The sequence below is a fragment of the Anas acuta genome, chromosome 31 (genome assembly GCF_963932015.1).
Source record: "Anas acuta chromosome 31, bAnaAcu1.1, whole genome shotgun sequence".
NCBI classification, from domain to species: domain Eukaryota; kingdom Metazoa; phylum Chordata; class Aves; order Anseriformes; family Anatidae; genus Anas; species Anas acuta.
In genome coordinates, this window is record NC_089009.1 from 451,637 (window position 1) to 471,635 (window position 19,999).

The 19,999-nt window shown below is 56.6% G+C and overlaps 2 protein-coding genes and 1 long non-coding RNA gene across 7 annotated transcripts; all 3 read left to right on the plus strand.

Moving 5' to 3' along the window:
- The first annotated feature begins 238 nt into the window (after positions 1-238).
- On the plus strand, positions 239-12,413 carry LOC137846214 (butyrophilin subfamily 1 member A1-like). Of its 2 annotated transcripts, none has more exons than XM_068664008.1 (10): positions 239-853; positions 1,263-1,610; positions 2,332-2,613; positions 2,738-2,842; positions 3,605-3,628; positions 3,727-3,747; positions 3,847-3,867; positions 3,983-4,003; positions 4,133-4,165; positions 4,343-5,417. In XM_068664008.1, exons 1-10 carry the CDS (start codon positions 754-756, stop codon positions 4,969-4,971), a joined length of 1,584 nt encoding a protein of 527 aa, XP_068520109.1. In that variant the 5' UTR covers positions 239-753; the 3' UTR covers positions 4,972-5,417. The 2 variants fall into 2 exon arrangements, with proteins under 2 accessions (XP_068520109.1, XP_068520110.1); XM_068664009.1 differs by lacking the exon at positions 4,343-5,417 and adding an exon at positions 11,342-12,413 and having other exon boundaries at positions 605-853.
- On the plus strand, positions 9,547-10,577 carry LOC137846329 (uncharacterized). Its single transcript, XR_011090459.1, has 5 exons — positions 9,547-10,071; positions 10,170-10,190; positions 10,289-10,309; positions 10,425-10,445; positions 10,557-10,577. It is a non-coding gene; the product is annotated as an uncharacterized lncRNA (long non-coding RNA).
- Positions 12,414-14,004: 1,591 nt separating the features above from the next.
- Positions 14,005-19,293, plus strand: LOC137846202 (butyrophilin subfamily 3 member A2-like). 4 transcript variants are annotated; one of them, XM_068663972.1, is made up of 12 exons: positions 14,005-14,277; positions 14,701-15,048; positions 15,864-16,145; positions 16,275-16,379; positions 16,657-16,677; positions 17,216-17,239; positions 17,338-17,358; positions 17,458-17,614; positions 17,727-17,747; positions 17,857-17,877; positions 18,036-18,068; positions 18,235-18,373. In XM_068663972.1, exons 1-11 carry the CDS (start codon positions 14,178-14,180, stop codon positions 18,064-18,066), a joined length of 1,131 nt encoding a protein of 376 aa, XP_068520073.1. In that variant the 5' UTR covers positions 14,005-14,177; the 3' UTR covers positions 18,067-18,068; positions 18,235-18,373. The 4 variants fall into 4 exon arrangements, with proteins under 4 accessions (XP_068520073.1, XP_068520070.1, XP_068520072.1 ...); XM_068663969.1 differs by having other exon boundaries at positions 14,037-14,277; positions 17,338-17,478; positions 17,594-17,614; positions 18,235-19,293; XM_068663971.1 differs by lacking the exon at positions 17,857-17,877 and having other exon boundaries at positions 14,037-14,277; positions 17,338-17,478; positions 17,594-17,614; positions 18,235-19,293.
- The last annotated feature ends 706 nt before the right edge of the window (positions 19,294-19,999 follow it).

The following is a 19,999-nucleotide window of genomic DNA, read 5'->3' on the forward strand; positions in this document are numbered from 1 at the left end:
CCGTGAAGTCAATGACCTTAGTTTGAGCATCCCTGTCAAGGAACAGACCAATGTTTTCTCTAATCCTACTTTAGCTGTTAAGATAGTTTAAAAAAATAATAATCCATTTTATTGCCCCTCACAGTACTGTCCAGCTTCAACTCAAATTGAGCTTTGGCCGTATGAATTTTCTCCCTACAAAGGCAAACAGTACCTCTGTAGTCCTTCCATAATGCCTGACCTCTCTACCAGCAGACAGAAACTTTCCTTATCCACCTAAGCTCTAGAAGAAGGTCCCTGCCCATCTGAGCCAACCTTCTGCCATGGCTGCTTTACTGGAGCCGGGAGTGGGGCTGGCACTTTGCCTTCAGCACCCTGGGCAAAGGTGGCAACTCTGGGCTTGGCATCCAGCCATGCCCCATTCCCTGCAGCCTCCAATCCTGCTCAGCTCTGCTCTGCCATGTCTACACATTGTCCCATTGCTAACTGATTCCTTTTAACACGGGTGGAGATGAATGAGTTTAGACAGTGTTTTTTCCTGGAGGTCTGCAGCCCTGCAGAGCACCTCAGAGACTTCTTCCCACAGATCCAGGGGCAGAGTTGCTCCAGGAGGGTTATTGCAGCCAGGAACTGGGCAAAGGTTGGCAAAGTTGGGCGTAGCCTTGTGCTTCCTGCAGCTCTGCTGGGTGCCGTGAGGGACATCTATCTTGTTGGAGCTCCCTTGGAGAAGGACCCCTGGGGGGCTGCTTGCCCCCCTGGGGACCTCTCTCTCAGATGGGGCTCCCCTGGGGCTGCGGCCACCCCAGCCTCACCAGCCATGTCAGGGGCCTCCTGACTTTCCTCATCACTCTGCTTCTCCTCCGCCTGGGCTCAGGTAGGATCCTGCGGGGCTGCTGGGGGCTCTCCCCCATGGGCCTGGCAGACGTGCTGCTATGGGGCACGGGAGTGGCTGTTGGAAAGGGGGGACCCGAGCCCACAGCTCGGACCCTGCTGGGTTTCACTTTCCCTTTGGTTCTTTCACACAATATGGCTGCTGCCTTGACTGCCCTTTCTGGCTCTTCTTCACCTGCCCAAATGCTGCAGAGAGGGCTCCCACTCCCAGCACACCTCCTTCACCTTCACATCCTCCCTCTCCCTCTCCTGTTTTCCCGGGTGGTTTCCCATGGCACACGGGGGACGCAGCACGCACCAACTCACACACAGTTCACCCTTTGTCACTCGCTGACCCGACATTTACAATGGCAAAATCTCACCACCTCTCTGTGCCCTTCTCCATTGCCCAGCCCAGCTCAGAGTGGTGGGACCAGGACACTCTGTCACTGCCACCGTGGGGAAGGATGTCGTGCTGCCATGCCACTTGTCTCCTCAACGCGATGCTCGCACCTTGGACGTCAGGTGGATGCGGGATGAGTTTTCTGAGACAGTGCACCACTACCGCAATGGAGAGGACCTTTATGGGGAGCAGATGGGGACATATGCCGGGAGGACAGAGTTGGTCAGAGATGGTCTCTCTGCTGGAAGCCTGGACTTGCGAATCACGGGGCTGAGACCCTCAGATGATGGCCTGTACATCTGCAATGTGAAAAATGCTGACGGTTATGCTGAAGCCATTGTGGAGCTGGAGGTGTCAGGTTAGTGGTTGGGGTGATGCTCCCAGGGCATGGTCCGGGTGTCCCTGAATTTGTATGCCCCACCCAGGACCCTGTCCCATCCGCATGGCCATCGATGAAGCCTGTCAAAGAGCTGATTCTGATGGGGCTTCACCTCCTCAGTTTGTGAGCACTTGTCCAGCAAGGAGCATACCTATTGTGCTGCAGGTGTTTTGGGACAGAGCTGCAAGGATGAGTTGGTTTTGATGGGTTTCTGTGGTCTCCTTGAACTCAATCCCCATGATGTTGTGAGGGCACTGGGCACAGGCTGCTGAGCAGCACCTTCAGCCTCGGCAATGATGGGCCCAAAAACAACACCTAGAGCAGGGAAGAGACCACTGAGGAGCTGGACCTCTGCTTGGTTTTGCTTTTTATCATGGAGGAGAGCTAAGAAATAGTCTGGTAGTCTCAGGGCTTCTTGAATCAGTACGACTTGGTGCAGAGATGCTGCCAGAAGGCACTGAAGCTCAGCACCTGGGTTTTCTGGGTGAATTGGAGCCACTGGCTTTGTGCAGCCCTACTTTCTGGGTCCAGTACCACCCAGGGTGGTTTGGGGTGACAGTGGGTGCATAGAGTGCCCAGTCCCTGAGCCCCTGCAGCCATGGCTGGGCTTGGCTGTGTCTGGCATGGGAGCACATGGGGTCTTTGCCTTGAAACTGAATCCCTCCCCAAGTCAAGCCCCAGACACGTACTCTTCCCCCAGCCACAGGCACTGACCCCCACCTCTCCCTGGGGGGCTACGAGGCCGGAGGTGTCCGGGTGCTGTGTCGATCGGCCGGCTGGTACCCGCTGCCGCAGCTGCTGTGGAGGGATGCTCACGGGCAGCACCTACCCTCGGTCTCCCAGACACATTCCCAGGACCAGGAGGGGCTCTTTGAAATCGAAGGCGCCGTCATCGTGACCGGGAGCATAGAGGGGCCCTTGTCCTGCATGGTCAGGAGCAGCCGCCTCCAGCAGGAGCGGGAATCATCCCTGCACATCGCAGGTACAAATGGCACAGCCAGGGTGAGGTGTTCCTTGACCCTGCACTCGTCCCAGGAGAAGTCGGGGTCTTGCCCTTCCCCCAGCGGACATGAAAAAACAGCCCTTTTCCTGGTACCTTTTCTCAGCTCCCTTCTTCCACAACGCCCAGCCCTGGATGGTGGCTCTGGCTCTGGTCCTCGTGCTTTTGGCTGTGTCCATTGGCCTCGGTGTTTATCTCTTCCGAAAGCAAGGTAAGCTGGCAGCGCAGGGATGGAGCACAGGGAGGTGTTCTGCAGGGTCCCCCCTGGGTCTGGAGCAAGGGGCCTTGGGTGGGAGGCCAGGGAGCATGGCTGCAGCGTGGGGCTGGTGGCAAGGCGCAGCCCCCCTGCACATGTTCCCACCCAGCACCCAAGCTGCTCTGCTCACCACCTGTTCCTCCGCCTTTGTGTTTCAGCAACACAGAGTCAGGAGCTGGGAGAGTCCTTGCAGTCCCTGCCCCCAGCCCCTGGGGAAGTGGTGTCCCTGCAGGAGGGACTGGGCGTGGTCTGGGTGGGCTCTGGGGGCTTGTGTGCTGGTGGCTTGGGGGTGCTGGAGGAGCAGCTGGAGCCTGGGGTGGGAATGGGGAGTGCTGGGGCTGGGGCTGCCCTGGGCACGGGACATGGCCGGGATGGCTGAAAGGAACGGGGATCAAGGTTGGCAATGTGGAGCAATCTGAAGGGCTGCCCCGCTCTGCACTGACGCTTCTGGGACAAGGATGTCCTCCACCCATCCCCATTCACTTCCTCTTGTGTTTTGGTGGCACCGTGCAGAGAGCTACACAAGTGTCTGTCCTTACTGCTACAAGTCTTGCAAAAAGTTGGCCTCCGTCTTTGTTAGTCTGGTCACTAGAAGTCTGGGAGCAAGGTGGTCTGTGCCCATGCAAAAGAGCAAAGAATTTGGGGTCTAGCCATGGAAGCAGCAATGGGGTGAAAGTCTCTCCACTCTGACCATTCATTCCTTTTGCTTTTCGATAGCAGCGAAAAAGGATGCAAAGCTGGGTAAGTCTCCTTCCCCAAAGAGAAGGCATTTGGTGTCTTCCCACAGCCATACTGCTCTCTGAACAAACATTGCTTCTCTCTTTGCTTTGCTTTTCTAGTGAAACAAGCTGCAGAGATAGGTGAGTGTCCATCCCTAACCTGAAAGAATTTTCTGCATAGACAGAGGGTGATAAGTTTTTTCCCTCTGATCATGCATTCCTTATGCTTTTCTTTTCCAGAGGAAAAAGATGCAAGACTGGGTGAGTCTCTCTTCCCCCCCACAAGTGAAGGAATTCGGGGTCTTTGGTTTGTAGCAGTCATTGATGAGAAACTGACTCCTCTCATCGATTCATTGCTTTTCTATTTCGTTTGTAGTTGAACAAGCTGGAGAGCTGGGTAAGTCTCACTCTCTAAACAGAAAAAGAAAAAACAAAAACAAACAAACAAAAAAAAAAAAAACAGTGTCAAAGTGAGAGCTATGAGCACCACCTGTGGGCTGTGACCAGCTCTCCCCTCTCCTTCCAGCATGGAGAAAGTTTCTGCTGCCTCAAAATACAGGTAGGTGTGCATTGGGTTGCCTGCTGAGGTGCTTCTCCTGCCTCTGGTGGGGCATGTTCAGGAGCCAAGAGGTGCCCCATCTCCTGCCCCGTGGGGCAGCTCCTGGCCCCGAGCTGGGGAAAGCCTGCCCAGGGCTGAGCTCTGCCCCTGATGGCCTGGCTCCTTCTGTCCCTGCAGTGAAGGTGACCCTGGACCCACACACGGCTCATCCCCTGCTTGTTGTGTCTCAGGACAACAGCAGTGTGAGACTGGAAAGTGAATTGCAGCAGATTCCTGACACACCAGAGAGATTTCTCTATTGTTGGTGCGTGCTGGGCCATGAGGAGTTCAGAGAGGGGAGGCACTGCTGGTTGGTGGAGGCACAGGGAGAGCGGCTAAAGTATTCAGGGTGGGCTGTGGGGGTGGCCAGGGAATCTCTGGAGAGGAAGAAGTGGATCGACATGAGCTCTGAAGAAGGGATCTGGGCTGTGCAGTACGATGAGGGGAAGCTCAAGTCTCTCACATCTCCACCCACCCCCTTGTCCCTGTCCCATGTCCCCACAAGGATCTGGGTCTGTCTGGACTGTACCCAGCAGCAGGTGTCTTTTATCAACGCTAACAATGGGGTCAAGATCTTCACTTTCACAGAAGCCTCTTTCAATGGGGAGAGAATCCACCCCTGGTTCTGGCTGGGGACAGAGGAAATTCAGCTGTGCCTGAGGGACAGCACCCCCCAGACCCTGTCCCCAGCCCTGGGGGGCTCCTGCCCTTCTCCAGACACTCCTGCATCACCTCTCCTTGGTCCTGCAGGAGCAGAACAGGAATGAGGGGCAGTGGGGCCAGGGACTGCTCCGCATTCCTCCCTGCTGCTGGAAGAGGGCTGGGATGCTGCAAGCAGGGGCCAGGCCCCTTGCAGCCCCTGGGCTCTGCCCTGCACAGGGCTCCTGTGCTGGGGCACAAGCCCTGCTGGCACCCACGGGTCTCACCCTGCCTCTGAGCCCCAGCGGGCAGCACAGGGGCTGCAGCAGCTCTCCACCCTCCTCTCCCCTCTGCTTGCACTGCTTGCAGAATCCAGGGCAAGGGATGTGGTCACCGTGTGCTGCTGGCCACTGCAGGCCACCTTTGCCTCCTAGGTTGGGGTTGATCTTTGCTCTGTGCCTGGTGCTGAGCGTGAGCAGCCTGTGGGGGCTCTGTGTTCCCTCCTCTGGAGCACATCTATGCTACATGCAGCAGCAGGACTGTGTCAAATAAAGTTTTGTACAGGAAGATGGAGTCTGGCAGTGGCATTTCCTGGGTGCTTTCTTTCATGAGGCTTTGACGCCTGGGAAGGCGTCTTGCAGCAGACCGTCTCCTTGGTGTTGGTCCTGGGAGTCAGCTCCAGGAGGAACCAAAGCTCCAGCTGCCCACAGTTCCCCAGCTGGTGCCTGGGACCCCCTTGTTCCACCTGGGTTCATTGCTCAGCCCTGGAGCCACCCAAAGAGCTTCCAGCCTCCATCACACAGGCTCTGCAGAGGCTGTGCCCACAGGAAGCATCACCGGCTCCTGGAAGTCCTCCTGGAAGTCCTCCAAGGTGCTCTCAGCCTTCAGCCCTAGATCACAGAATCAAAAAAAAGCCCCAGTTGGAGGAAACCCAACAGGACCATCCAGTCCATCTCCTGCCCCACACGAACCACCCAAAAATCAGACCCTGTGCCTGAGAGCCCTCTCCAAATGCTCCTTGAGCTGCAGCAGGCTTGGGGCCATGGCCACGTGCCTGGGGAACCTGTTCCTGTGCCCGACCACCCTCTTGGTGAAGAACCTTTTCCAAACAGCCCACCTGACCCCACCCAGTGGCAGCTCCATGCTGTTCCCTCAAGCCCTGTAGCTGTCCCCAGAGAGCAGAGCCCCTCCGCTCCCCTCATTAGGAAGCTGTGGACCGCCACGAGGCCTCCCCTGCGTCTCCTCTGCTCTGGGCTCAACAAGCCAAGCGCCTTCAGCCACTCCTTACACGCCTTGCCACACATGATGACATCAGCCAGTTCTCTTAGTACTCTGGGATGAATCCCATCATGCCCTATAGTCTTGAATGCATCTATCTGGAGCACCAAATCCCACACAAATTCGTGGTTGTTGGCACTTTATCATTCCTGCAGTCATTGTCCTCCAGCTCAGGGCACTTGGGATCCCACAGCCCAGCATCAGTCTTAAAGGCAAAGGCTTTAAACATCTCCGTGAAGTCGATGACCTTAGTTTGAGCATCCCTGTCAAGGAACAGACCAATGTTTTCTCTAATCCTACTTTAGCTGTTAAGATAGTTTAAAAAAAATAATAATCCATTGTATTGCCCCTCACAGTACTGTCCAGCTTCAACTCAAATTGAGCTTTGGCCATATGAATTTTCTCCCTACAAAGGCAAACAGTACCACTGTAGTCCTTCCATAATGCCTAAAATCTCTTCCAGCAGACAGAAACTTTCCTTATCCACCTAAGCTCTAGAAGAAGGTCCCTGCCCATCTGAGCCAACCTTCTGCCACGGCTGCTTTACTGGAGCTGGGAGTGGGGCTGGCACTTTGCCTTCAGCACCCTGGGCAAAGGTGGCAACTCTGGGCTTGGCACCCAGCCATGCCCCATTCCCTGCAGCCTCCAATCCTGCTCAGGTCTGCTCTGCCATGTCTACACATTGTCCCATTGCTAACTGAGTCCTTTTAACATGGGTGGAGATGAATGAGTTTAGACAGTGTTTTTTCCTGGAGGTCTGCAGCCCTGCAGAGCACCTTAGACTTCTCCCCACAGATCCAGGGGCAGAGTTGCTCCAGGAGGGTTATTGCAGCCAGGAACTGGGCAAAGGTTGGGAAAGTTGGGCGTAGCCTTGAGCTTCCTGCAGCTCTGCTGGGTGTTGTAAGGGACATCTATCTTGTTGGAGCTCCCTTGGAGAAGGACCACTGGCGGGCTGCTTGCCCCCCTGGGGACCTCTCTCTCAGATGGGGCTCCCCTGGGGCTGCGACCACCCCAGCCTCACCGGCCATGTCAGGGGCCTCCGGACTTCCCTCATCACTCTGCTCCTCCTCCGCCTGGGCTCAGGTAGGATCCTGCGGGGCTGCTGGGAGCTCTCCCCCCTGGGCCTGGCAGACGTGCTGCTGTGGGGCAGGGGAGTAGCTGTGGGAAAGGGGGGACCCGAGCCCACAGCTCGTCCCTGCTGAGTTTCACTTTCCCTTTGGTTCTTTCACACAATACGGGGGCTGCCTTGACTGCCCTTTCTGGCTCTTCTTAACCTACCTAAATGCTGCAGAGAGGGCTCTCACTCCCAGCACACCTCCTTCACCTTCACATCCTCCCTCTCCCTCTCCTGTTTCCCTGGTGGTTTCCCATGGCACACGGGGAACACAGCACGCACCAACTCACACACAGGTCGCCCTTTGTCACTCACTAACCCTAAATTTACAATGGCAAAATCTTACCTCCTCTCTGTGCCCTTCTCCATTGCCCAGCCCAGCTCACAGTGGCGGGACCAGGACACCCGGTCACTGCCACCGTGGGGCAGGATGTCGTGCTGCCCTGCCACTTGTCTCCTCAACGCGATGCTCGCACCTTGGACGTCAGGTGGATCCGGGAGAAGTTCTCCGAGATAGTGCACCACTACCGCAATGGAGAGGACCTGTACAGGGAGCAGATGGGGGCATATTCTGGGAGGACAGAGCTGGCAAGGGATGGTCTCTCTGCTGGAAGCCTGGACTTGCGAATCACGGGGCTGAGACCCTCTGATGATGGCCTGTACGTCTGCACTGTAAGAGATGCTGATGCTTATGACGAAGCCATTGTGAAGCTGGAGGTGGCAGGTTAGTGGCTGGGGTGGTGCTACAAGGGCAGAGTTTATGTGTCCTTTGAATGTTCCAGCTGTTTCACAGCATGGAGCATGCCCATAGATGTGGAGGTAATATTTGGGGAGAGAGCTTCCTGGATACTTTTGTCAGTTTTCACTAGTGTCCTTGAAGACGCTAATCATAATATTCGGAGGGCACTGGGTACAGGCTGCTGAGCAGCACTTTAACTGTGTTAGTAATGGGATCAAACAGCACACAGGGAGAATCGCAGAGTCCTCTGAGCAGCCGGATGTCTGCTTTACTTTTGCTTTCTGTGCTGGGGGAGACCTGAGACGTTGTCAGGAAGTCTCGGGGCTTCTAGACCTAGCATGGCTTGGTGCCAAGACAATGCGTGGAGGTGCTGGAGCTTTTCACCTGGGCTTTCTGGGTGATGTGGGGCCACTGTCATTGTGCAGCCCTGCTCTCTGGGTCCAGCACATGTCAGGCTGCTTTTGGATGAGGGTGGGTGCATGGAATGTCCGGTCCCTAGCCTCTGCGGCCGTGGCTAGGCTTTGCTGTGTCTGGCGCAAAGATGTTGCCTGGAGGTGCTGAAGCTCGGCACCTGGGTTTACAGGGTGATTTGGGGCCACTGGCTTTGTGCAGCCCTGCTCTCTGTTTCTGCCATTGCCCAGGATGGTCTGGGGTGAGGGTCAGTGCATGTAGTGCCCAGGCCCTGAGACCCTGGGAACATGGCTGCGCTGGGCTGTGTCTGGCATGGGGACAGATGGGGTCTTAGCCTTGGAATGAATCCCTCCCCAAGTCAAGCACCAGACACAAGCTCTTTCCCCAGCCACAGGCGCTGACCCCCACCTCTCCCTGGGGGGCTACGAGGCCGGAGGCGTCCGGGTGCTGTGTCGATCGGCCGGCTGGTACCCGCTGCCGCAGCTGCTGTGGAGGGATGCTCGCGGGCAACACCTGCCCTCGGACCCCCCAACACATTCCCAGGACCAGGAGGGGCTCTTTGAAATCAAAGGCGCCGTCATCGTGACCGGGAGTGTGGAGGGGCCCTTGTCCTGCGTGGTCAGGAGCAGCCGCCTCCAGCAGGAGTGGAAATTTTCCCTGCACATCTCAGGTACAAATGGCACAGCCAGGGTGAGGTGTTCCTGGCCCCTGCACTTGTCCCGACCCAGGAGAAGTCTGGTTCTTGCTCTTCCACCTGCTGGCATGGAAATGCAGCCCTTTTCCTGGTGCCTTTTCTCAGCTCCCTTCTTCCACAACGCCCAGTCCTGGATGGTGGCTCTGGCTCTGGTCCTCGTGCTATCGGCTGTGTCCATTGGCCTCAGTGTTTATCTCTTCCGAAAGCAAGGTAAGCTGACAGCGTAGGGATGGAGCGCAGGGAGGTGTTCTGCAGGGACCCGTGTGGGTCTGGAGCAAGGGGCCTTGGGTGGGAGACCAGGGAGCATGGCTGCAGCGTGGGGCTGGTGGCAAGGCGCAGCCCCCCTGCACATGTTCCCACCCAGCACCCAAGCTGCTCTGCTCACCACCTGTTCCTCCTCCTTTGCTTTTCAGTGGCACAGAGCCAAGAGCTGGGTGAGTCCTTGCAGTCCCTGCCCCCAGCCCCTGGGAACTGGTGTTGTCCCTGTGGGAGGGACTGGTCTGGGTGGGCTCTGAGGGCTTGTGTGCTGGTGGCTCGGGGGTGCTGGAGGAGCAGCTGGAGCCTGGGGTGGGAGTGGGGAGTGCTGGGGCTGGGGCTGCCCTGGGCACGGGACACGGCTGGGATGGCTGAAAGGAACGGGGATCAAGGTGGGGACGGGGAGCGAGCTGTGGGGCTGCCCCGCTCTGCACTGATGCTTTTGGGACAGGGACGTCCTCCACCCGTCCCCATTCACTTCCACTTGCGTTTTGGTAGCACGGTGCAGTGAGCTGCACAAGTGTCTGTCCTTACTGCTACAAGTCTTGCAAAATGCTGGGCCTCAGTCCTTCTTAGTCCGGTTGCTACAAGTCCGGGAGCAAGGTGGTCTGTGCCCATACATGAGAGCAAAAAAATTTGGGGTCTAGCCATGGCAGCAGGAATGGGGTGAAAGTCTCTCCACTCTGACCTTTCATTCCTTTTGCTTTTTATAGCAGCGAAAAAGGATGCAAAGCTGGGTAAGTCTCCTTCCCCAAAGAGAAGGCATTTGGTGTCTTCCCACAGGCATACTGCTCTCTGACCACATATTGCTTTTGTCTTTCTTTTTCTTTTCCAGTGGAACAGGCTGAAGAGATAGGTGAGTGGCCATCTCTGAACTGGAAGAATTTGCAGTGTAGACAATGGATGAGAAGTTTTTCCCTCTGATCATGCATTCCTTATGCTTTTCTTTTCCAGAGGAACAAGCTGCAAGACTGGGTGAGTCTTTCTTCACCCCCACAACTGAAGGAATTCGGAGTCTTTGGTTTGTAGCAGTCATTGTTGAGAAACTGACTCCTTTCATCAATGCATTGCTTTTCTATTTCCTTTTTAGACAAACAAGCTGCAGAGCTGGGTGAGTCTCACTCTCCAAACAGAAAAAAAAAAAAAAAAAGCATCATAGTGAGAGGTATGGAACCTTAAACTGTGCCTTATGCTCATATTTTGCTTTCTCTTTAATTTGTAGAGAAACAAGCTGCAGAACTGGGTAAGTCTCCCGGTGCTCAGGCCCAAGGGCAACACCAAGGCGATCACAGAATCACAGAATCACAGAATCACAGAATCTCTAGGTTGGAAGAGACCTCAAGATCATCGAGTCCAACCTCTGACCTAACACTAACAGTCCCCACTAAACCATATCCCTAAGTTCTACATCTAAACGTCTTTTGAAGACTTCCAGGGATGGTGACTCAACCACCTCCCTGGGCAGCCTGTTCCAATGTCTAACAACCCTTTCAGTAAAGAAATTCTTCCTAACATCTAACCTAAAACTCCCCTGGCGCAACTTTAGCCCATTCCCCCTCGTCCTGTCACCAGGCACATGGGAGAACAGGCCAACACCCATCTCGCTAGAGCCTCCTTTAATATACTTATACAGAGTGATAAGGTCACCCCTGAGCCTCCTTTTCTCTAGGCTGAACAAGCCCAGCTCCTTCGATGTGCAGGGGAAGGTGGGCAGCTGGGACAGGGCAGCCCAGGGCTGGCCCCTCACCCTGCCCACACCCACTGGGCACCAGCCATGGACTGTGACCAGCTCTCCCCTCTCCTTCCAGCATGGAGAAGGTGTCTGCTGCCTCAAAATAGAGGTAGGTGTGCATTGGGTTGCCCTCTGCGGTGCTCCTCCTGTCCCTGGTGGGGCATGTTCAGGTGCCCCATCTCCTCCCCGTGGGGCAGCTCCTGGCCCCAAGCTGGGGAAAGCCTGCCCAGGGCTGAGCTCTGCCCCTGATGGCCTGGCTCCTTCTGTCCCTGCAGTGAAGGTGACCCTGGATCCGGACACGGCTCATCCCCTGCTTGTTGTGTCTCCGGACAACAAGAGTGTGAGACGGCAAACTGAACGGCAGCAGGTTCCTGACACACGAGAGAGATTTGACTGTTGGTGCTGTGTGCTGGGCCGTGAGGATTTCAGAGAGGGGAGGCACTGCTGGTTGGTGGAGGTGGAGGCGGAGCAGATAAAGGATTCTTGGTGGGCTGTGGGGGTGGCCAGGGCTTCTGTGGAGAGAAAGGGGTGGATCGATGCCAGCCCCAAAGAAGGGATCTGGGCTGTGAGGTACTATGAGAGGCAGCTCATGTCTCTCACATGGCCTAACACCCGCTTGCCCCTGTCCCCTATCCCCACCAGGATCTGGGTCTGTCTGGACTGTACCCAGCAGCAGGTGTCTTTTATCAATGCTGACAACGGGGTCGAGATCTTCACTTTCACAGCAGCCTCCTTCAATGGGGAGAGCATCCACCCCTGGTTCTGGCTGGTGTCAAACAGTCTACAGCTGTTCCTCAGGGACAGCAACCCCCAGACCCCGTCCCCAGCCCTGGGGGGCTCCTGCTCTTCTCCAGACACTCCTCAAACACCTCTCCTTGGTCCTGCAGGAGCAGCACAGGAATGAGGGGCAGTGGGGCCAGGGGCTGCCCTGTGTTCCTCCCTGCTGCTGGAGGAGGGCTGGGATGCTGCAAGCAGGGGCCAGGCCCCTTGCAGCCCCTGGGCTCTGCCCTGCACAGGGCTCCTGTGCTGGGGCACAAGCCCTGCTGGCACCCACAGGTCTCAGCCTGCCTCTGAGCCCCAGCGGGCAGCACAGGGGCTGCAGCAGCTCTCCACCCTCCTCTCCCCTCTGCTTGCACTGCTTGCAGACCCCAGGGCAAGGGATGTGGTCACCGTGTGCTGCTGGCCATTGCAGGCCACCTTTGCCTCCTAGTTCAGGGTTGATCTTTGCTCTGTGCCTGGTGCTGAGCATGAGCAGCCTGTGGGGGCTCTTTGTTCCCTCCTCTGGAGCACATCAAGGCCCAGCAGCAGCAGGACTGTGTCAAATAAAGTTTTGTACAGGAAGATGGAGTCTGGCAGTGGCATTTCCTGGGTGCTTTGTGTCCTGAGGCCTTGCTGCCTGGGAAGGCGTCTTGCAGCAGACCGTCTTCTTGGTGTTGGTCCTGGGAGTCAGGCCAGGAGGAACCAAAGCTCCAGCTGCCCCCAGTTCCCCAGCTGGTGCCACGAACCCACTTGTCCCAGTTGGGTCATGGCCCTGCCCTGGAGCCACCCAAAGAGCTTACAGCCTCCCATCACACAGGCTCTGGTTGTGCCCACAGGAAGCATCACCGGCTCCTGGAAGTCCTCCTGGAAGTCCTCCAAGGTGCTCTCAGCCTTCAGCCCTAGATCACAGAATCAAAAAAAAGCCCCAGTTGGAGGAAACCCAACAGGACCATCCAGTCCATCTCCTGGCCCCACACGAACCACCCAAAAATCAGACCCTGTGCCTGAGAGCCCTCTCCAAATGCTCCTTGAGCTGCAGCAGGCTTGGGGCCATGGCCACGTGCCTGGGGAACCTGTTCCTGTGCCCGAACACCCTCTTGGTGAAGAACCTTTTCCAAACAGCCCACCTGACCCCACCCAGTGGCAGCTCCATGCTGTTCCCTCAAGCCCTGTAGCTGTCCCCAGAGAGCAGAGCCCCTCCGCTCCCCTCATCAGGAAGCTGTGGGCCGCCACGAGGCCTCCCCTGCGTCTCCTCTGCCCTGGGCTCAACAAGCCAAGCGCCTTCAGCCGCTCCTCACACGCCTTGCCACACATGATGACCTTATCCAGTTCTCTTAGTACGCTGGGATGAATCCCATCAGGCCCTATAGTCCTGAATGCATCTATCTGGAGCACCAAATCCAACACAAATTTGGGGTTTGTTGGGACGTTAGTATTCCTGCAGTCGTTGTCCTCCAGCTCAGGGCACCTGGGATCCCACAGCCCATCATCAGTGTTGAATGCAAAGAAAGCATTAAACATCTCTGTGAAGTCAATGACCTTAGTTTGAGCATCCCTGTCAAGAAGCAGACCAATGTTTTCTCTAATCCTACTTTAGCTGTTAAGATAGTTTAAAAAATTAATAATGCATTTTATTGCCCCTCACAGTACTGTCCAGCTTCAACTCAAACTGAGCTTTGGCCATATGAATTTTCTCTCTACAAAGGCAAACAGTACCTCTGCAGTCCTTCCATAATGCCTGAAATCTCTTCCAGCAGACAGAAACTTTCTTTATTCACCTAAGCTCTAGAAGAAGGTCCCCGCCCATCTGAGCCAACCTTCTGCCATGGCTGCTTTACTGGAGCCGGGAGTGGGGCTGGCACTTTGCCTTCAGCACCCTGGGCAAAGAGTGACAGCTCTGGGCTCGGCACCCAGCTGTGCCCCATTCCCTGCAGCCTCCGATCCTTTTCATCTCTTCACTGATACCTCTCCAAATTGTCCCGTTCCTTATGTTTGATTCCTCCTTGGATAGGTGGAGATGAATGAGCTCAGACACTGGGTTTCCCTGGAGGTTTGGAGAGGCCCCTCCTGGGGACAAGCCCCTCGTGATGCGTGAAGGCCCTGGACTGGGCACCCAGCTGCAATGGGATGGTGGTGCCAGCCCTGCAGAGCTCCCCAGACATTCCCCTAGGGGCAGAGCTGCCCCAGGAAGGTTATTGCAGCCAGGAACTGGGCAAAAGTTGAGAAAGTTGGGCGGAGCCTTGTGCTTTCTGCAGCTCTGCTGGGTGCCGTGAGGGACCTCCCTTCCGGTGGGGCTCCCTGGGAGAAGAAGCCTTGGGAGGCTGCTTGCCCCCTGGGGGACCTCTCTCTCAGATGGGGCTCCCCTGGGGCTGCGGCCACCCCAGCCTCACTGGCCATGCCAGGGACCTCCTGACTTCCCTCATCACTCTGCTCCTCCTCCGGCTGGGCTCAGGTAGGATCCTGCGGGGCTGCTGGGAGCTCTCCCCCCTGGGCCTGGCAGACTTGCTGCTGTAGGGCAGGGGAGTGGCTGTGGGAAAGGGGGGACCCAAGCCCACAGCTTGTCCCCCGCTGAGTTTCACTTTCCCCTTGGTTCTTTCACACAATACGGGGGCTTCCTTGCCTGACCTTTCTGGCTCTTCTTAACCTACCTAAATGATGCAGAGAGGGCTCCCACTCTCAGCACACCTCATTTTCCTGCACATCCTCCCTCTCCCTCTCCTGTTTTCCCGGGTGTTTTCCCATGGGGAACATGGAACATGCTGCGGGGGATGCAGCATGCACCAACTCACACACAGCTCGCCCTTTGTCACTCACTAACCCTAAATTTACAATGGCAAAATCTCACCTCCTCTCTGTGCCCTTCTCCATTGCCCAGCCCAGCTCAGAGTGGAGGGACCAGGCCACCCTGTCACTGCCACCGTGGGGAAGGATGTTGTGCTGCCCTGCCACTTGTCCCCTCGCCAGGATGCTCGCAGCTTGGAGGTCAGGTGGATCCGGGACAGTATCTCTGAGACAGTGCACCACTACCGCAATGGAGAGGACCTGTACGGGGAGCAGATGGGGGCATATTCTGGGAGGACAGAGTTGGTCAGAGATGGTCTCTCTACTGGAAGCCTGGACTTGCGAATCATGGGGCTGAGACCCTCTGATGATGGCCAGTACGTCTGCACTGTGGTAGATGGTCATGCTTATGCTGAAGCCATTGTGGAGCTGGAGGTGTCAGGTTAGTGGCTGGGGTGGTGCTACAAGGGCAGAGTTTACATGTCCTTTGAATGTTCCAGCTGTTTCACAGCATGGAGCATGCCCATAGATGTGGAGGTAATATTTGGGGAGAGAGCTTCCTGGATACTTTTGTCAGTTTTCACTAGTGTCCTTGAAGACGCTAATCATAATATTCGGAGGGCACTGGGTACAGGCTGCTGAGCAGCACTTTAACTGTGTTAGTAATGGGATCAAACAGCACACAGGGAGAATCGCAGAGTCCTCTGAGCAGCCGGATGTCTGCTTTACTTTTGCTTTCTGTGCTGGGGGAGACCTGAGACGTTGTCAGGAAGTCTTGGGGCTTCTAGACCTAGCATGGCTTGGTGCCAAGACAATGCGTGGAGGTGCTGGAGCTTTTCACCTGGGATTTCTGGGTGATGTGGGGCCACTGTCATTGTGCAGCCCTGCTCTCTGGGTCCAGCACATGTCAGGCTGCTTTTGGATGAGGGTGGGTGCATGGAATATCCGGTCCCTAGCCTCTGCGGCCGTGGCTAGGCTTTGCTGTGTCTGGCGCAAAGATGTTGCCTGGAGGTGCTGAAGCTCGGCACCTGGGTTTACAGGGTGATTTGGGGCCACTGGCTTTGTGCAGCCCTGCTCTCTGTTTCTGCCATTGCCCAGGATGGTCTGGGGTGAGGGTCAGTGCATGTAGTGCCCAGGCCCTGAGACCCTGGGAACATGGCTGCGCTGGGCTGTGTCGGGCATGGGGACAGATGGGGTCTTTGCTTTGGAACTGAATCCCTCCCCAAGTCAAGCCCCAGCCACACGCTCTTCCCCCAGCCACAGGCGCTGACCCCCACCTCTCCCTGGGGAGCTACGAGGCCGGAGGCGTCCGGGTGCTGTGTCGATCGGCCGGCTGGTACCCGCTGCCGCAGCTGCTGTGGAGGGATGCTCGCGGGCAGCACCTGCCCTCGGTCTCCCAGACACATTCCCAGGACCAGGAGGGGCTCTTTGAAATCGAAGGCGCTGTCATCATGACCGGGAGCATGGAGGGGCCCTTGTCCTGCGTGGTCAGGAGCAGCCGCCTCCAGCAGGAGCAGGAATCATCCCTGCACATCGCAGGTACAAATGGCACAGCCAGGGTGAGGTGTTCCTGGCCCCTGCACTTGTCCCGACCCAGGAGAAGTCTGGGTCTTGTTTTTCTAATCCCAGGCATGTAAACACAGCCCTTTTCCTGGTGCCTTTTCTCAGCTCCCTTCTTCCACAACGCCCAGCCCTGGAAGGTGGCTCTGGCTCTGGTCCCCGTGCTTTTTGTGGTGTTCATTGGCCTTGGTGTTTATCTCTTTCGAAAGCAAGGTAAGCTGGCAGCGCAGGAATAGAGCGGAAGGAGGTGTTCTGCAGGGACCCCGTTGGGTCTGGAGCGGGGCTGAGCCCTGGCCCAGGGAGGTGCGTAGGAGGAAGAAGGGAATGTTCTCCTGGGGATCCCAAAGGCCTTAGGTTCCTCTTGGGTGAGAGGCCAGGGAGCATGGGTGCAGCGGGGGGCTGGTGGCAAGGTGCAGCCCCCCTGCACATGTTCCCACCCAGCAACCAAGCTGCTCTGCTCACCACCTGTTCCTCCGCCTTTGCTTTTCAGCGGCACAGAGCCGAGAGCTGGGTGAGTCCTTGCAGTTCCTGCCCCCAGCCCCTGGGGAAGTGGTGTCCCTGCGGGAGGGACTGGGCCTGGTCTGGGTGGGCTCTGGGGGCTTGTGTGCTGGTGGCTCGGGGGTGCTGGAGGAGCAGCTGGAGCCTGGGGTGGGAGTGGGGAGTGCTGGGGCTGGGGCTGCCCTGGGCACGGGACACGGCCGGGATGGCTGAAAGGAACGGGGATCAAGGTGGGGACGGGGAGCGAGCTGCGGGGCTGCCCTGCTCTGCACTGATGCTTTTGGGACAGGGACGTCCCCCAGCCGTCCCCATTCACTTTCACTTGCGTTTTGGTAGCACGGTGCCGAGAGCTGTACAAGTGTCTGTCCTTACTGCTACAAGTCTTGCAAAATGCTGGGCCTCAGTCCTTCTTAGTCCGGTTGCTACAAGTCCGGGAGCAAGGTGGTCTGTGCCCATACATGAGAGCAAAAAAATTTGGGGTCTAGCCATGGCAGCAGGAATGGGGTGAAAGTCTCTCCACTCTGACCTTTCATTCCTTTTGCTTTTTATAGCAGCGAAAAAGGATGCAAAGCTGGGTAAGTCTCCTTCCCCAAAGAGAAGGCATTTGGTGTCTTCCCACAGGCATACTGCTCTCTGACCACATATTGCTTTTGTCTTTCTTTTTCTTTTCCAGTGGAACAGGCTGAAGAGATAGGTGAGTGGCCATCTCTGAACTGGAAGAATTTGCAGTGTAGACAATGGATGAGAAATTTTTTCCCTCTGATCATGCATTCCTTATGCTTTTCTTTTCCAGAGGAACAAGATGCAAGACTGGGTGAGTCTTTCTTCACCCCCACAACTGAAGGAATTCGGAGTCTTTGGTTTGTAGCAGTCATTGTTGAGAAACTGACTCCTCTCATCAATGCATTGCTTTTCTATTTCCATTTTAGACAAACAAGCTGCAGAGCTGGGTGAGTCTCACTCTCCAAACAGAAAAAAAAAAAAAAAAAGCATCATAGTGAGAGGTATGGAATCATAAACTGTGCCTTATGCTCATATTTTCCTTTTCTCTTTAATTTGTAGAGAAACAAGCTGCAGAGCTGGGTGAGTCTCACTCTCCAAACAGAAAAAAAAAAAAAAAGCATCATAGTGAGAGGTATGGAATCCTAAACTGTGCCTTATGCTCATGTTTTGCTTTCTCTTTAATTTGTAGAGAAACAAGCTGCAGAACTGGGTAAGTCTCCCGGTGCTCAGGCCCAAGGGCAACACCAAGGCGATGTGCAGGGGAGGGTGGGCAGCTGGGACAGAGCAGCCCAGGGCTGGCCCCTCACCCTGCCCACACCCACTGGGCACCAGCCATGGACTGTGACCAGCTCTCCCCTCTCCTTCCAGCATGGAGAAGGTGTCTGCTGCCTCAAAATAGAGGTAGGTGTGCATTGGGTTGCCCTCTGCGGTGCTCCTCCTGTCCCTGGTGGGGCATGTTCAGGTGCCCCATCTCCTCCCCATGGGGCAGCTCCTGGCCCCGAGCTGGGGAAAGCCTGCCCAGGGCTGAGCTCTGCCCCTGATGGCCTGGCTCCTTCTGTCCCTGCAGAGAAGGTGACCCTGGATCCAGACACAGCTCATCCCCAGCTTGTTGTGTCTCCGGACAACAAGAGTGTGAGACGGCAAACTGAACGGCAGCAGGTTCCTGACACACTGAGGAGATTTGACTCTTGGTGCTGCGTGCTGGGCCGTGAGGATTTCAGAGAGGGGAGGCACTGCTGGTTGGTGGAGGTGGAGGGGGAGCAGATAAAGGATTCTTGGTGGGCTGTGGGGGTGGCAAGGGCTTCTGTGGAGAGAAAAGGGTGGATCGACGCCAGCCCCAAAGAAGGGATCTGGGCTGTGAGGTACTATGAGAGGCAGCTCATGCCTCTCACATGGCCTAACACCCGCTTGTCCCTGTCCCCTGTCCCCACCAGGATCTGGGTCTGTCTGGACTGTACCCAGCAGCAGGTGTCTTTTATCAATGCTGACAACGGGGTCGAGATCTTCACTTTCACAGCAGCCTCCTTCAATGGGGAGAGCATCCACCCCTGGTTCTGGCTGGTGTCAAACAGTCTACAGCTGTTCCTCAGGGACAGCAACCCCCAGACCCCGTCCCCAGCCCTGGGGGGCTCCTGCTCTTCTCCAGACACTCCTCAAACACCTCTCCTTGGTCCTGCAGGAGCAGCACAGGAATGAGGGGCAGTGGGGCCAGGGGCTGCCCTGTGTTCCTCCCTGCTGCTGGAGGAGGGCTGGGATGCTGCAAGCAGGGGCCAGGCCCCTTGCAGCCCCTGGGCTCTGCCCTGCACAGGGCTCCTGTGCTGGGGCACAAGCCCTGCTGGCACCCACGGGTCTCACCCTGCCTCTGAGCCCCAGCGGGCAGCACAGGGGCTGCAGCAGCTCTCCACACTCCTCTCCCCTCTGCTTGCAGACCCCAGAGCAAGGGATGTGGTCACCGTGTGCTGCTGGCCATTGCAGGCCACCTTTGCCTCCTAGTTCAGGGTTGATCTTTGCTCTGTGCCTGGTGCTGAGCATGAGCAGCCTGTGGGGGCTCTTTGTTCCCTCCTCTGGAGCACATCTATGCAAGATGCAGCAACAGGACTGTGTCAAATAAAGTTTTGTACAGGAAGATGGAGTCTGGCAGTGGTATTTCCTGGGTGCTTTCTTTCATGAGGCTTTGATTCCTGGGAAGACATCTTGCAGCAGACCGTCTTCTTGGTGTTGGTCCTGGGAGTCAGGCCAGGAGGAACCAAAGCTCCAGCTGCCCCCAGTTCCCCAGCTGGTGCCACGAACCCACTTGTCCCAGTTGGGTCATGGCCCTGCCCTGGTGCCACCCAAAGAGCTTACAGCCTCCCATCACACAGGCTCTGGTTGTGCCCACAGGAAGCATCACCGGCTCCTGGAAGTCCTCCTGGAAGTCCTCCAAGGTGCTCTCAGCCTTCAGCCCTAGATCACAGAATCAAAGAAAAGCCCCAGTTGGAGGAAACCCAACAGGACCATCCAGTCCATCTCCTGGCCCCACACGAACCACCCAAAAATCAGACCCTGTGCCTGAGAGCCCTCTCCAAATGCTCCTTGAGCTGCAGCAGGCTTGGGGCCATGGCCACGTGCCTGGGGAACCTGTTCCTGTGCCCGACCACCCTCTTGGTGAAGAACCTTTTCCAAACAGCCCACCTGACCCCACCCAGTGGCAGCTCCATGCTGTTCCCTCAAGCCCTGTAGCTGTCCCCTCCGCTCCCCTCATCAGGAAGCTGTGGGCCGCCACGAGGCCTCCCCTGCGTCTCCTCTGCCCTGGGCTCAACAAGCCAAGCGCCTTCAGCCGCTCCTCACACGCC